The 17,236-nt window shown below is 34.3% G+C and overlaps 1 protein-coding gene across 2 annotated transcripts in view; it reads left to right on the top strand.

Moving 5' to 3' along the window:
- Window positions 1–17,236, top strand: part of LOC113237192 (sex peptide receptor-like) — a 95,397-nt gene that overhangs the window by 55,431 nt on the left and 22,730 nt on the right. For both annotated transcript variants that reach the window (XM_026473524.1, XM_026473525.1), the window contains one exon: window positions 11,995–12,175. In XM_026473524.1, coding sequence (XP_026329309.1) covers window positions 11,995–12,175 — 181 coding nt within the window. The remainder of the gene's footprint in view (window positions 1–11,994; window positions 12,176–17,236) is intronic.

The raw sequence follows: 17,236 nt of genomic DNA, 5'->3' as shown, positions 1-17,236 counted from the left end.
AGAAATAAACTAGCTTTTCTTGATAGTCGTCTTCACAAAGTAAAAAAATCTTTAAAATTTATTGGAAATAATGGGACTTGAGGGATTTTTGAAAATAGTACTGGTAAACAACGTGCGCTGGAAAGAAGATATTGAAAAATATTTTTACAAAGTTTATTCTGAAGAATAGGCACGTATCGAATTTCCTAAGGGATCTTTATTATGTAAACTCTATGAAAGGGTTGTTTTGGTTGGTTATCTTATTATGATTCTATGAATAAGCAACAAAGAGCAAACATTTACCTTATCTTCGAAGATAAACTTGTATTAAAGGTATTATAATGAGTCACACGAGTCCCAAACTGACAAACTGCTTTCTATCTAGGTAGGTACGCCTCCCAAAATTCCAGCATATTTTGTGATCCACAAATTTAATGATTGAAGTGTATGGTGACTGCACGGAAATTGTTACATGTACATGGACCGTACTAAAAATACACTTGTATTAATATACAACATACATTTATAGTAAAATTTTATTTATCTTAATATAATTATTAAAGTTATGTGTTATTATTAGCGGTCGGATATTCGGATACATTTATATACATTGTTTGCCCGTCGACAGGTTACCACCCAGAGATTGCTACTTTACAACAACGTTAATAAATTAGTCTTGTAACAAAATCACACAACAGGCAAACTCATACTAGTTCCGTCACGCACGTCGAAATCGCAAATTCTGCATCGCGGTGTTAAGATTTTCCCTCGCGGAACGACTACTGGCGGCAATGCGAACATTAATGAATTGAATCTAACTTACTATGCATCTAGCTCTGCTTCCTTGTTTGGAACTCCGCTTTAAAACTGAATGCATCCCTTTAAAGAAGAGTAACAATGATAAATATCCCGTTTGGTTTTCTCGCGATTTGATCCGATTACTTACCGATTACTAAACATAAATACCATTTCAGAGTGCAGAAATTCAACAATCCCATGGACGTTTTGTCATTTACACTGCTCAGGAGAAGGTGCACTAGGCTGAGCTGCACATGTTACAATTCTTACATAAATAAAATTGAAGATGCTATAAGTAGTAACCCTACAGTTTTCTGGTCTTTTATCAAAAATAAAAGGGGTGGTCAGAGTACTTATCCACAAGAAATGGAATTCGATGGGAAAATGGCTTCAAGTGGTCCAGCTATTTGCGAATTATTTGCCGAAAACTTTGGTAAGGTATACAACACCCATGGACAATACTCGCCGTTGTTATTGCCTCCAGGCTCCTCATCCACTTCTACTCTCTGTAGGTTGTCGTTTTCAAGCCAAGAAGTGCATAATGTTTTGATATCCTTGGATGCTGGGAAGGGGGCTGGTAGTGATGGGATTCCGCCTATTTTTATTAAGTCATGTGCTGAAGTTCTATCTTCTCCTTTGCAACAAATTTTTAATAGATCGCTTGATGACGGAGTTTTTCCTGACCTATGGAAAGAGGCCTTAATAATCCCATTATATAAATCAGGAGCCCGTCATATTGTTTCAAATTATCGACCGGTCTCCGTTCTTGCGATATTTGGTAAGGTTCTGGAGAAATTAGTCACTAAGCATCTAGTCTGGCACCTGAAGCATTTTATTACTACGCATCAGCACGGTTTCGTTAAATCTAGATCAAACTTAGCGTTGTTCATATCAAGTGTATCTAAATTAGTAGACGAGCGAATCCCGGTGGACGCCATATACACTGATTTCAGTAAAGCGTTCGACAAAGTAGATCATCAAATCCTTTTAAACAAATTGTCCCTTTTAGGCATTGATGGGTCATTGCTTAAATGGGTTAAGTCGTACTTATCTCATCGGCCTTCTAAGGTAGTAGTAAACGGTTTTAGTTCAAATTCTCTTGTACCTCTGTCCGGGGTTCCCCAAGGATCCCACTTGGGTCCCCTATTTTTCAACATATTTATTAATGACGTGATTAATTGTTTTAAAAACTCGAGTGTATATCTTTTCGCTGATGACTTAAAAATATTAAAACCAATTAAGTGTGCCAGGGATTTGGAACTACTACAAGAAGATATCAATAATTTGTGTAATTGGTGTATATCCAATAAAATGATATTAAATGTTGCTAAATGTCACCACATACGCTTTTCACGCAACAAGTTCGATAACTTACATAAATACAATATGGGTGGACAAGATTTAGAGACAGTGGACGAGATTCGGGACTTGGGGGTTTTAGTAGATAGTAATTTGCGGTTTGACTCACATATCAAAAAAACTGTAAATAAGGGTTTTAGGATGATGGGTTTCGTACTGCGCAATGCTAAGGAGTTCAAGAAGTCTTCATCGAAAATAAAACTTTTTCAAGCTTTAGTATTGCCTGGACTGGAATTCAACAGTGTCATTTGGACCCCACATTACGAGGTGTACATTAAACGTTTGGAAAGTGTTCAAAAGCGCTTTTTATATCACTTGGCATTTGGCGATTTAGAAGCGGAGAGACTTTCGGGGTACTCACATAGACTCGAGCATTACAAGTTGACTTCTCTGATCAACCGTAGAAAGAGACTTGATTTAATCTTCCTGCACAAAATTGTTAACGGTTCATTAGACTGCCCTGAGTTATTGAATATAATTCAATACGCCTTGCAGGTTACCCAGGAAAAGCGCTTATAACTTTTTTGCCGTAGTAGGTTCAAAAACGAACCTCGGTCATTTCGCTCTTTTGCCGAGGCTCTGCAGGACGTATAACTCGCTTTCCAAATTACATGATCTGGACATTGGTCTTGGGTTAAACAATTACAAGAGAAGGTTGTGTGATATTTTAAATACATAAATGATGTTTCAATTAATTTTTTATTGTAAATTTGTATTTATATTTTTGAATTTATATTTTTAATTCTAATTTTAATTTTGAAATTTAATTTTATTTGTAACTTTAAATCAATTACTGTATGTCATATCATAGGTAGAAGGATTAACTATATGCTCGATAGTTTCAAAAAACAACAATTTATTTTTTGTATGCATGCTATGATGTTCCTTAACTATAGAAGCACTTAGTTTTAAGCGAATATGTTCAAATTTAATGTATAGTGTATTGCTATGTGGAATATCCTGAATAAATAAATAAATAAAAACGTTGCACTAGTTGTTGCACCCTGAGCCGCTTCCTAATTGGAACGCGTGTACGGGTCCTCGACTACGTACCGATTAGGGGGAGTCCTTTCCCACTGTATGTACATGTTGTAACTGTGTGAAATAAAACCACCATATTGGAGAAAACTTAGTTTCCCTCTGCCACCCCAATAAGAACTTACTGCAGTCTCCATTTACACTCTAACAAAATATAACGTCAAAATTACATACGATTACACAAAGAATCTGCTTTTTACCCTTTCTTAACCGACTTGAAAAAGGAGGACACTCTGAATTCGACTGTATGTTTTTTTGTATGTATGTTACACGATAACGGCATTTGTGAATCGATTTTGATGATGCTTTTGTTGTTGGAAAGAGGGTACCTCGGTAGTGGTCCCATTTACATTTGAAGAAAATATTCCACTTCTAAGGGTGGCAAACTAGGGGACGTATGACTTACGAGGTCGGGTTTTTTAGTACTCTATACTGAGATATTTTGAGAATAAAAACATCAGCACAAACGATTTTTTTTATTCTTTTAATTTCAGATTCACATCATATTTTTACATGTTTTAAAGTTTTCCTTTTGATCGCATCATAATTTTCTTGTAATTTTTTGTTTTTAAATCCATTCTGTTTTTTTTTTACTTTTACCCAGTATTTTGTTTCCTTTTTATTATATTTTTGTTATATCAACTTGTTGATATATTTTATTTATATCAACCTGTTGATGTTGATATATTTTATATCAACAACTTTGATTAGTGTTTCCTCTTCATTTATATTTTATTGAAAAAGAACTGTTACGCTGTCCATATCATTTTGTTTGACACTGTGGGTCGAATAGGTTTAATTTTTAATAGGTTTTATTGTTTTGCAGGAGAGTTGTGTTTGTAGTAATAGTGTAATAAATAATCTTTAATTTGGTAACTATGTAGATTTTTGAAGTGTATGTATGTGTATGTGTATGTATGTGTATGTTTGCACTTAGTTTTTAATTTTTCTTATAACCCCGGAAACACAGGTTACCACCTGGTTCAGCGGTGGAAGTATTGCCACTCAGTTTAAGGGCGCGTTCAAATTAGCCGCTGTTAGCCTCGCTGCAGCAGCGCTGCAGCCGCGCGGCGGTCGCGCTGCAACCACGCATGCCATTATTCGGAAAATCGTGTCCGCCATCTTGGATTTATAAACAAGTGCTATATTCGTAATGTGCACCCCCAGATATCTCGAAAACGATACCCAACTTGCCATTATTTGAGAAATCGTGCCCGCCTTCTTGGATTTGGAAATGAATGCTATATTCGTAATGAGCATCCCCAAATACCTCGAAAAGGATACACATATTGCATTTTTGAAAAATCGTGTCCGCCATCTTGGATTTACAAACAAGTGCTATATTCGTAATGAGCACCCCCAAATATCTCGAAAACGATACCCAACTTGCCATTATTTGAGAAATCGTGCCCGTCATCTTGCATTTAGAAAAGTCGTGTTAGCCATCATGCATTCAGATATAAATGCCATTCCCATAAGGATTACCAAAAATAAATATTTTAAAAATTCTTGGCAACCATCTTGGATCTTGGAGTGCAATAAGCATTCCCAGACAACTCGAAAACGTCTATAATTCTCGTTGTCGATCGACAATGTCGATTATACGTTGACGATTATATTAATACGTTCTGGTATTCTTTTTAATTTTTTTTTTCTTCAGTTTTAATAAAATAAGTGAAAGTAGCGTTTCTTCGTCAGAATCCATCGTGTAACTGAGTCGAAAGATAAAACATCACTAAAAATTTGGTCGCGCTTCAGCTGCTAGCGGCTGCAGCGCGGCTAGCAGCGGCTAATTTGAACGCGCCCTAAGAGTGGAAGTATCGCCATCACCTTAGACACTGTTGTCCACACAAAACCTCTTTAGTTTGTTAGTGTTTATATTTTTTATGTACAATAAATGATTATTATTATTATAAATAAAGTTACGTTTTTTTTCCGAGAACTGCTATTGAAGTATGAATTTTATGCAATCGAATGAATAAATAATGAGGGCATTATGCAAATAATGCCCTCATTATTTATTCATTCTTGCCTTAGTACTAGGTACGAGATTTTACCTAATTATGTAATGATTGCATACAATATTTTTTCTACGACTAAATAAAAATAATGGAACTCGTAGGAAATGATACTATTTTTACGAATTTAAATCGCGAATATTTGTTTTTTCAAACAAACCAACCAACAAGTCAACCGTGACCATGGGACCTGTAAAAACAAAAAAAAACCAAACCAACGATTTAATTAATTAAATTTTATTTAATTTGAAAAACAAACCAACGATTTAAATGCGGAAAAATAGTTTTATTTCCTATGTGTAAGAATCGCGAAAACCCAAGAACTCGATAATGGAACATAACCAATATTTAAAGATTATTTGTTAACAATCCATGACAACAACCTCAACCGAAAGCCAAACAAACATTAAAAAACAAAAAAAAAAAAACAAGGAGATAGAACGGATCTGTCTGAGATATTGTTTAATAATTTCACGATTATAGTGACGTTATTCTGTTCAGGAAAACAGAGACGCGTTTATATAGTTTTAATTGGCAGATTAATAAAGTACCGGAGTACAAAAAATAATTTGTCTTCTAAGTCCCGGGATGGGATTCTTAAATTGTATGTTTACGTTTGACGTGCCAGTGTTTGTATTAAAAAGTCTGTAACTTTGTAGCTCATCAACGCCAATACTATTTATTTCATTCCATTTTGGTTTGTGAGTGAGTACCTATTACTTTGGCTCGATGATTTATAGCTAGGTCTCATTGACGATCGATCCGTCTGCATTCTGGACTTTCGAACTAGTTGCAATAAGTGTCAGAAGATAATATACAATCTCTACACTACACACACAACGAACTTTAATAGAACTAAGAAGAAATTTACATTTGATTTATATTTCCTTCAATTTGATGTCGCGGGATGTTTCAGATAGGTACAAAAATGCATTCCATTTTCACCAGTAACCGTATTGTAGGTAAATAAACATTCGACTATCCGACCACTAGTTATAATATAGTGTACAAATATGAATATACAAAAAATCTATTTTGTACTCTCTTCTAGAAATAATCCAACAAGTCATTGTGAAACCAATGTTAACCAATGGTAAATTATGCGTGACATAGTCCCAAGTTACAAGAAAGGTAACCCATTACGAGAGTTCGTCACTCATTAGCACGCTAGTTAAGGCCACCGTTTCGGTCCTGAGAATTTTTCAACACCCGCTTGGTCACAACGCTGATGACAGACTTTAAAGATATAAAATAAGAAAAAAATATTTGTGTTTGTGTGACCATCAAACGCGGGAAACTTCCGAAATAACCGGCGGATTTTTCTGGTTTTAATAGGTGTTATTGTTTTGCAGGAGAGTGATGTTTGTAGTAATAGTGTAATAATCTTTAATTTAGTAACTATGTAAATTTTTGAAGTATATTTATGTTTGCACTAAGGGTAAGTTTTTAATTTTTCTTAATGGGTTATGGGTCCCCCGATGACACTGGAGGATCAGTACTCAGTCAGTGGGCTTAAATATAGAAATATCTTCGCATACGGCGAGTGCGACAGACATGGAAGATGGTCCCCGCAGTGAGGATTGGAGCAAAATCAGGAGACGTATTAAAACATCTTGATCATATTCTAAGAAGAAAAAAAAGATAATAGGGACACTTTGTTAAAAGTTCTCTTGATGATATTTATTACTTTACCAATATACTTTCATTTCTTTGTCAAAATAAGTTAACAAATATCACTACACTACAGTGGCGAGGCGTCCATATAACTCGATTCCCACCGGGCTTGCCTAAAATTTTCCACGTATATTCATAAGACAGGGCGCATAGTCCACCACTTAAAAAACGTACATTCCAAATAATTCATTAATAAACGCGTGCGTAAAGTCCTTCATAATACGACGTATTGCAGCCTTCCCGGTGGATCTTAAGCAATGACAGCACGAATAAGCCGCCATAGTCCCGGCATTTATTTCATTCAGGAAATCAATTCGCTCACATCAGTATACACGCACACATTTGCAAAAAACATAGTGGAAGACGACCTAATTAATGGCGGCCCACAACCCGAACATTATCGTTATTGGGTTATCATCGAATAGCGTTCGCGTAAAAATAAAACTTATTTCCATTCTTATACGGTTTGTTTCGCCCCTATGGGTTTGGCGACAATCGCCAACTTACAGGAAAAAACTTAAAGTTAATTCCTGTAAGTTGCCAGTTATGATATTAATACAACTAAATTAGAAATATGATTTTATGTTTGCTTTTGTGCTTAATTCAATTTATTTGGGTAATAATTTTTATGAAAGAACATATTTATATTTCATTTGTACTCGCGAGAATAAAAGAGATAAGATCTCGAAACGCTTGATATTGTTGGAGTCTGATGCCCGCGTATTTAATTATTACGATTACGAATTTGTTGCCTTGAAATTTGTGATTGTATTGTAATTAAAATGAAAAGAAATGGGACGTAGTTTCAAATGTTGGTTAATTTCATAAAACAGTGAGTGTTGTGAGCGAGTTGGTCTTCAAATAAAAAACTTGCAGTGACTAATGTCACTGCAAGCAATTAAAGACTTAAACAGTATTGTAATATCTAAATATTTTTGTGTTTATGTTTATGGATATGGGGAATTTAATAAACCCACTAAAACGCTCGAGATTATGCTAATGCTGAACCAGCAGGCGACAATAACATTACTGAAAGGTGCAATAAGGTAGGTACGCATATGTAATTCAAAATTATGGATATTAGGTATTGAAGCTAATTTTTTTTTAGTTCTTTTATTATGTCATAAATTCACTCAACTTGACCTATTCTTACTGGTGTTGGTGGCTTGATTTTAGAATTAAGCTTATAGAAGGAGTTTAACCATAAATGGTTTGTTTGTAGGTCTATAATTATTTAATGATTTTTCTAATACTTCAAATATGAAGTGATTTTAAAAATTAAAGTAATTTCGTACTAAACCTTATATTATAAAAATAACAAATTTACGCGTAAACGCATACTCTCGCAAGCCAAACGTCAAGAGACAAATACAGAATTTGGGTTAGTTAATTCTTTTGAAAGTGAAATTTCGAACATACACTTGCAAAAGCCCTTGTAATACCTTTCGAAACGTTTTACGCTGTGTCGTGGTTTTGAAAACGAATTGTTCTGTATTTATGACGGAAAAATACACTCCCGAATTCTGTTGCTGTAATTACGGCTTTAACGCTAACGCGTTCGATACATTTGTTGCGACGAAAAATGTACTCAGACATACGTAAAGAACGCAGATGTTAGTACACAGACATGTGCATTCGTGTTATTATAATTAGTAGGTGCAATTAAAAATTAAAACTGCAAAATGTGCTTCACCGTCGTGTATCGAAAGATTGTTTTTAAATTTTTAGTAATTCACTACATTTGGCATTGAATTCAATAGTGCAAAATAATAACTATATAAACTATAAATATGTAGTAATTTATATGCTAGTGTTGCCAAGACGCCTTTTTAACAGGAAAAGAAGTTTGTTAAGTGCTTTTGGTTTTGCTCCGGCCTTACTAACGACAATTTTCACACCTAGCCACTGCCGTCTACGCCAATTTCTCTCACTCTAACTTCAAGACAAGATGTTCGTTTAAATTTAAGAATAAAAGAAGTTATTGTGATGTTTCTCAATATTTATGCTTGATTACTGAGCGTGATCTTGATGGTTGGCATTGTTTGTTTAGTGATGCATTAAAACACTCTCTTATTAAAGGGTGCGGGAATCTATCATCAGCAATGTAAAATAGTCCAAAAGATTAAATTACCACCTGCAACTTCTGTTTTCACTGGAGAGTACTTTGGTCTGTTAAAATCTGTAGAGTTTATTCCAAACGCCAAGTTGTGTGAGGATTGATTGCGAGGATATTGCATTTATCACTAATTATTGTCATGATTTTAGTGTATCGCCCGCGATTTCCCTCTAGAATTCCCGAGAAGGGTTTGGACTGTTTGTCTTGGTTTTCCAAAATAAAGTTTGAAAAGTCCGCCACAAGTGCACTGATTCGCATGAGACGGGGCATGTGTGTTTTTCTGGCCTGGCCACGATTTCTCTCAGGAATCTGGGAGGAATTTTGGCAGTTAGCATCCGTACAAAGGGATCCTTTAAAATTATAGACAGTGATCTTTGTGAGTATGGCAATATATGTAGGTGATTCTTACTGTTAGCAAATTCTCAAGTAAAGACTTGGGTAAGTAAGGTAACACTAAGGCACGAAAGGAAACAGTTTAATACAATTCACTTTCAATCATTTATTTCCTTTTAAGCAAGTAATATACATGATAGTTCGTTACTAAATTACATAATAAAAAGACGACAGTACATACCTGTATAAATTAACAACTTATATACGGCACCCACAGTATTCACAATATTACCTTTGTCTAAGAAATTTGAACACAGACTGCATAAATCTTCTTTTGTGACCATACCATCAAGCTTCGCCCCACCACCGTTTTGGTAGGTTAACAGACTGCGATTTCATTAACGCTTTTGGTAGACCGATGCTTGATTGATTGGCATTTCTTTTAGAAAGGGATTTAGATACTTTTAAATATTATTGCTAAACTGACATACATAAATGACATCAGCCAGGCATTAATTTAGACGTACTTAAAAAAATATATATAATTAATATGAAAAACCTTTCAATTATAATAAAAAGTTCGAATCGATTACGTTTAAGGTATGACAATAATCGATACAAGTTCTAATTTGTATTCGTTACGCTAACATTACTCAACTGGACTTTAAATGATTTTTTTTTCGTTCCATGTCCTCATTTCCATTGAATTCCCTCTTCCCCTACCATAAAGCATATTTTGTCATCTAATAGTCTAGATTATCTGTGAATGGTTTTTCATTTATAATTTTGAATTGTATCAAATTATAAGTATACCAATTTATTTTGTCATATTTTTTGTCTATGTATTTCTGTTTAGCTTTAATCTTTACACTGCAGAATTATCCAATATCCATCCAATTTAACGTAAAGGCAAATAAATCCAAAAAAAAAACGCCAGTGATCCGATTGAAACTGTAAATTGTTACGATTTGTTAACATAAAGAAACGTAACCAAAACGAGTAAAAGCTTTTACGGACTGAATTTATTTTTTGTGTATATATTCATTAAAATGTAGCGTATCGTACCTATAAAGTATATCGACCCATTAGAAAGTTGTAGCCAACACGTCTTTAAAAATTAAATATTCAAACTGTACCATCACCTTATACTTTAAAATTTGAGAGTATTGCAAAACCTTTTTATTGAGTAAAATTATATGAATGGTGGGCGTAATATGCAATAAAAACTTTCAAAACACAATATATTTCAAACACAAAGTAAAAAAAAAACAATTTAAAAAGTCCAATTTGTCGCAAAAAAACGTTATTCTGTATAATTATATGGAATATGTTATATATGACTAGAAAGGTGGATAAATTCCCTATCAGATAAAGTATATTTCAACGACATACCTAACTTATGTTGGAAGAAATAAAATTTTCATTACAAAATTGAGGTTATTTCTTCACGTCAACCACATTTCACACAATGATTTCACTGTATTCAATTGATAGACGGCACAATACACATACATAACATTAAAGTACAGTAGGTTACGCGCTCATTTCAATTGTTTTTATCACTTCGCGGCTCGCGCGCGAATTACCGACTGATGTATCGAATGATGTGACATAATATCCAAGGTTCACCATCCTCATTAGATCTTTTAATATTCTTTACTTTATGCATTTTGCATGAACTCTTACAACGTCCAATAGAGTAAAAACCCTAATTATAGTATTTAAAAAAAAAAATACTGAAGACGCGCTATAACGTGTTTGTCAATTAGCATACACTACAGAATGTCTGTAAATGAAATATATCTAGAATAAACTTAAGAGCACTGGTTTTAGAGTATTAATAGACTTTACTGAATGTGTACAGAATAATTTTACTGAAAATAATCAGTTAATCTATATTTGAACTTAAAATAAGAACTATAAGAGTAAATCTTAAGAGAGATCACACTTAATTAAGTTGTTCGGTATTAAGAAGTTTTTAAAATTTTGATTTGAGTGAAATAAGTCTATAAGACCAATTTTTTTCTAAAACCATTTATAGAGAACTATTATCTAAACCTATACCATAATAAGACTGTTTATAGATATAATAGTTTTGAGGCGTATAAAGTGTGCTCCTTTGGCGACGAACTTTTTAGTTTCTTTTGTTTTTCGTAGTTGTGTAGACATAATATTGAAACAATGTCATAAATAATGTTATTAAATAAAATTATAATCATTCCCCATTAACCTCCGTGTAAAATTTAATAAAATTAATCTGTTACAAAGTTCTATTAGAAATGTTATAGAAGAGTTATCGCCGCACTCCTTTGTTTCATTTAGATGTATGTGAAAGTGCTCTGCGAACTTATAAATTAGAATTAATGTTGACATGGGTATTTATTGTATCCGTGTGTGTAAGAGTATGTTATTGTGGGGCTAAGGTATTTTGTAATGCTTTTCTCTATTCTATATTATTTTATGTACACGCGCACATCAAGCTACACCTTGACGTATCTTGTTCCGTGGTACTGGAGGCGATTTTCGAACAAAAATGTGTAGTCTGATGTGCCGTTGTCTGTACATTAAACACCAATAACACGGGAAAACGGTTATCTACTTTTAAAATTTAGTTTTAATTATTTAGTTATTTTAAAAAAATACAAAAATGAAATTAAAACAACTTCAAAATTTTCACAGGCCGAGAAACAATGTCTTGCAGAAGAATCGTCTGCGCGTCGAGCCAGTCGGACAGATCGTACAACGCGCATGCTACTTGCAGTTCTTGGACTCTTCCTCTCTACCGAAGTGCCCCAGGGCCTCCTCGGGCTCGCTAGCGCACTAGCACCAGACTTCTTCAAGAACTGCTATGGAATGTTTGGTAAAATAACAAACTAAGTGTATTATTGTTGCTTCGCCCTCATAAGCCCTTACATTGTCTACATGAAGGGGTGATGCACCAATTACCTTACAACCACTGATGGAGACAATATTACGATAGGTAAGCCTTAATAGTCCTTTCCTTCAAGTAACAGGGGTCGGAGTGAGGTAGTTGACTTGGGTACGGTACAGTACCCAAAACACTTAAGATCCAATGGTCGACCTCTTCACCTCAACAGGATAATGCCTATTTTATATAAAGTACCTATATAATTATATAACGTGCCAGTTCCGGTAACGGCCGGTGCCTCTTGGCTTATCCGGTGGTTGAGTTATAGCTCATTGTTGATATCTCCTTTCTTGCGTGTTACAAAACGTGATAGTTGTTAAGGCAGGTGTTTTTCCACCGACGAGATGAGACGAGAATTGAAATCTCGCCGGCCTGGCTATCGCGAGCTCGCGATTGATATTAATAGCCACCGCAAGTAAGCGCTGAGATTGTGGATAATGAAGATGCACTGCTATTCAGTTTGTCATGATAAAAGCTACATCAATAAACATATGATGATAAAATAAAAATATAAAATATCAATACAGTAAATTACTTGGTTGATACATTTCAATTTAAAAAAAAACTTATATCTCACGTACCCTACAATCTCGCGATTGATATTAACTTGCCCGTATAAGCCTTCGCAAGCACTCGCAAGACATCGCGTGAATTGCGCTTACGTCGCTGAGTACAAACACTTTACATGGGCAGCAATACGTTTCAATATTATATGAATAAATATTTGGATAGACGTTTTGTCAATCCTTGTCAATTCAGACCATTTCCACTGAAAATGCGCTAGGAGAGAATTCGAATTTTGCTACTTGTGGTAATTTGTAATTTGCACTGTCACCAGTTACTTAACATATATTTATTGATAAAAATTTGCAGTAAATCTTCAAAATAATAAAGAACTTAATAAATTTTAATCATCGTCTTGCCTTACCTGTGGTAAAGCACCCCTATATGACATTAAAATATGTTTTAATGGCCGTAGCATGGCAGAATATGTGTGATAAACCTCCCCGGGACAATATTTAATTCAGTTGATAAATCTAAGTTTACTTATTTGGTAATGAACTATTGTTATACATTTTGAAGAACAAGGAAAACAATATAAAATTACGTATATAGCTACGTTTGTCGTTTATTCATCGCCGCGAAAACCATGAAACAAAAAATGTCTTTTCACCTCGTTTGTCGCGCTCCATTTTTACGTTGATAAATTTACTGTACAAATGTTTTAAAATCAGCTGTGACCTTGCAGCCATGTTTGGCACTGTGTTAATCTTTTGCAGTCATTGGTCGCCGGCGCTCGCGATGACATAAAAATGTGACGTCACTGAGACGTCACATTTTTCTCGCTTGCCATATAAATGTCGATATAATAGCTTTTTCGAGGCGGCATAGTACGGGGGCTGGAGTATATAGAAATATAAAGCGGGTGGCTTTGCTATTGGAGATCGTAACCTTTACGATGATGACTCCATAAAACAGCTATGTCGTACAAAAACTATTAACTCTGCTTGTAAAACCTTGTAGAGTAATACATAAATCTCGTGTTAAAGTGCTTTGCAAATTGATCCCGGGAATAAAGTTTCATACGTTCTCGTTTTGCAAACAATCTCACAGTGTGTTTTCTGTATTTTTTTTAATTTAATTTTTTATATACTTTCATATATATTTTTGCTAATTTTATCTCTATAGGTGTATACCTATAGAGATAAAATATATATAAAGTTTATATGTGCGTTATTATGCTTCGGTTCGTGCTATTTAAATATTGGGTTGGCCAAAAAGTCTGCGTAGTGTCAACATATAAATGAAAACTCTTTAAATAAATAAATATCAAGCTTTGTTCAATCATTTATTGGCTATGATGACTTACAACCTCTTGCCATTTGAAAATTCCCCTTTTATAAAATTTCCAGTCTTTATAAAATACAGCTCTAGATGTCATATTATTATGTGTCTTCGTTATCAAAGATGTGCCCATTCAAAGATTTTTTAAGGACCGAAACAAAAATCTGAAGGAGCGAATACGGGTGAGTACGGTCGTGACAGCTTTGTAAAGATGTGTGTGGTTTGGCATTATCATGATGACATACGACATGTTTACGATTTACCAGTTCTGGGCTGGATTTACCAGTCTTTTTTATGAAGTTTATCTATGAGTGGTGGTTGTGGAACTACCGATTTCGTACAATTATTAGAAGTGCAGCTGCAGCGCCACAGACGCGCCACTTCAGCCACACCAGCTCATCTATCAGTGTCTAATTTAAAGGCACCCTAAAACTTTCTCGCTTATTCTTAAAATGCGCCCTAAAGTATTATTTTAAAACCGTAGACATTAACTTTAAAAGAAAAGAGCTTTTTTTGTTTAAAGTTAGCTAGTGGCGAAAATCGCCCGTACTTTTTAGTTAATTACTTTGCTCTAAAGAGGCACTTGCCAATCTAAATATTAGTTGGACCATTAATACACTTACCCTAATCATGTCAAAAAATAGCTTGTTAGATGTATTTTCACTACAAACAAACTCTCATAATAAAGACGTGTTACTGTTTTACAACTTTTAAAAACAGCTCAGTAACCATTTACCTGATAAAAATATAAAGACTAAATAGATATTATTATCAGGAAAAAAACCAAAAGTCTCTACACACTATTGAATGGTTCCATTAAAACACGAACGAAAATGCAGATGAGTGTTTGTTTGCCAGTAATGGAGGCCTCACGAAAATGGAATTTTAATATTCATAAAATTTACAAAAGAACTGAAGACGGGTTTGAAAAGAGTACCGTTCTTATTTTATAAATCTGAAGGTAGAAAGCATTCTAATGAGAGGTCTTGAATGAATGAATACATCAGCTACTTTTTAATAAATAGAGCTGTCAGCTACCGTGACTTCTGATTACACGTGCTTTCGCTGTGGAATCGTATCAATTTTTTGTAAATAAATTAGTTTATTTATAGGTTGATACGTATACAGCCGGGCCTATTTTTAACGGGTGTGCTTTGAAACACAAAACGTCATCCCCCGGCTACGGTGCTAGAAGTACATTACTTTACCCTATAAATACTTTTAATTAGTTGTAGGCAATGATTATAATGGTAAATTTAGGATTACGTACAACAATTTTTTATCTACAAACAGTGGGCGCCTTAAGTTATTGTCCGCCACAGTCCCTTTCTAATTTATGAGGAATCGTCCATATTTCGTGAGCAAGGTATATCGACCAGTTGTGACCACCCTAGTGTTTTTGTCTGTCGCCTGACGTCTGTGTCTTAGAAATTTATTATCCTTCTAGAAAGTACCTCAGCAACGATCGCGCAAAAGGTTTAAGTTGGATTTGATAGGTTTCTAAAAGCATTCCTGTAATGTAGAAGAAAAATGCGTACAATATCGTATACTAATATTCCTATTGATCGATATTAATTTTCATTGCTAATAGTTTATAAACACACTGCCAACTGTTTGAAGCTTGTGGAATGCACTTTCAGTAAGGAAAACATTTTCAAACCAATATCGATAATAATAGATTGATGATGCGGTTGTCTCGTGAAAAATAGGCACGAATCATATATATATGTTGATCAATAATCATATATATATATTTTTATTTTTATTTATATATATGATTATTGATCAACACATATATATATATATATATATATATATATATATATATATATATACATATATACTTCAAACCATCTTTTATGTAACGTTGCCCTCGCAATCGCATCGCCCACTTCTTTGCTTATTTATGTCTCACAGCCCAGGATACGACAAATATACACTATGGTGTATATTTTATTTATTTTTATTTTTTTTTATTTTAAACACTAAGAATATTACAAAAACATATATACATCACACCCTTAAACCTACATTTGATGAGATGCTTGCCATCATGATGAAGAAAATATTTGCCAATTAGCGTAAACTCACCGATTGGTAGCCCAGGGTGCGCCAGATGTACAGGCAAGGAATACTACGTCTCCTTTCGTTCACCACACGATACTCATAGTAAATGAGCCCAATAAAATAAAACATATGTGTTCCTAAATACTGACACAAGGGACTACAGTTCATTTGCTGAATTACACAGTATTAGAGCGAAGCCAAACAAGCGCTGCCGGGGAGCTGCGTCGTAGCAACGCTATGACTTTAAAGCTCAATTTATATTGCGGCGGAACGGAATGGAAGCGAATTTTTGCAGTGTAGCGCATGCTCACGCTTTCCGCGGAGGATTTTGGCTCGTATCTAGTTTGTACGTTACAAAATTGTTCATATAGTTAATTATGCTATGTTACAAAAATTTGCTTCCATTTCTTTCCGCCGCAATATAAATTAAGCCTTAGAGTTACTGATAAATAAGATAAGACCGCAATAAATATTGAAATTAAGGTTACGGAAAAATTCGTTTCAGTATCTATTTTCATTTAAAAACAGCTGCATGAATAAAACAAGTCAGTGGATTACAGAAAAAAAACATGTCAATAGAGATCAACCTTGTATGCTGCAAAGTTACTGTAATAATATAATCGTGTTAAAGATCTCGCGCACGCTCTAGAATGTTCGCGCATTTTACACAATTGACCATAAAGTGCAATATGCTATGTACAACGTCGTTACAAAAATTCGAGCCTAAAACGTAAAATATCTCACTCAAAAGTTCCATTGAAACACAGCGTAACGATGTTCAATAATTGTTTTCAAACTTCTACGAGCACAAACGATGTGGGCTTCTTATTAAGTAATAATATATGCGTTACTTTCTGCGTCACATACGCTCAAGTGTAATGTTTTTAAATATAGCTCTACAAAAACAGCGAAACATTTTCCACTAAATTAAACTTTGGTTTATCCATTCGACCGTAGCATGTTGACGGCGGATTATTTTCTTGCCTAGCTTTACGATGGGTCGTATAGGTAGATAGAGCTTTTAATTAAATCGAGGTTTATTAGTACGCGTATTACGTATCGCTTCAACTTCATGCGGAG

Source organism: Hyposmocoma kahamanoa, unplaced genomic scaffold, assembly GCF_003589595.1.
Source record: "Hyposmocoma kahamanoa isolate Upper Pololo Valley unplaced genomic scaffold, ASM358959v1 93, whole genome shotgun sequence".
In the NCBI taxonomy this organism is placed as follows: domain Eukaryota; kingdom Metazoa; phylum Arthropoda; class Insecta; order Lepidoptera; family Cosmopterigidae; genus Hyposmocoma; species Hyposmocoma kahamanoa.
The sequence above is the reverse complement of the archived record's forward strand: the minus strand, read 5'-3'. Positions and strand labels throughout refer to the sequence as shown.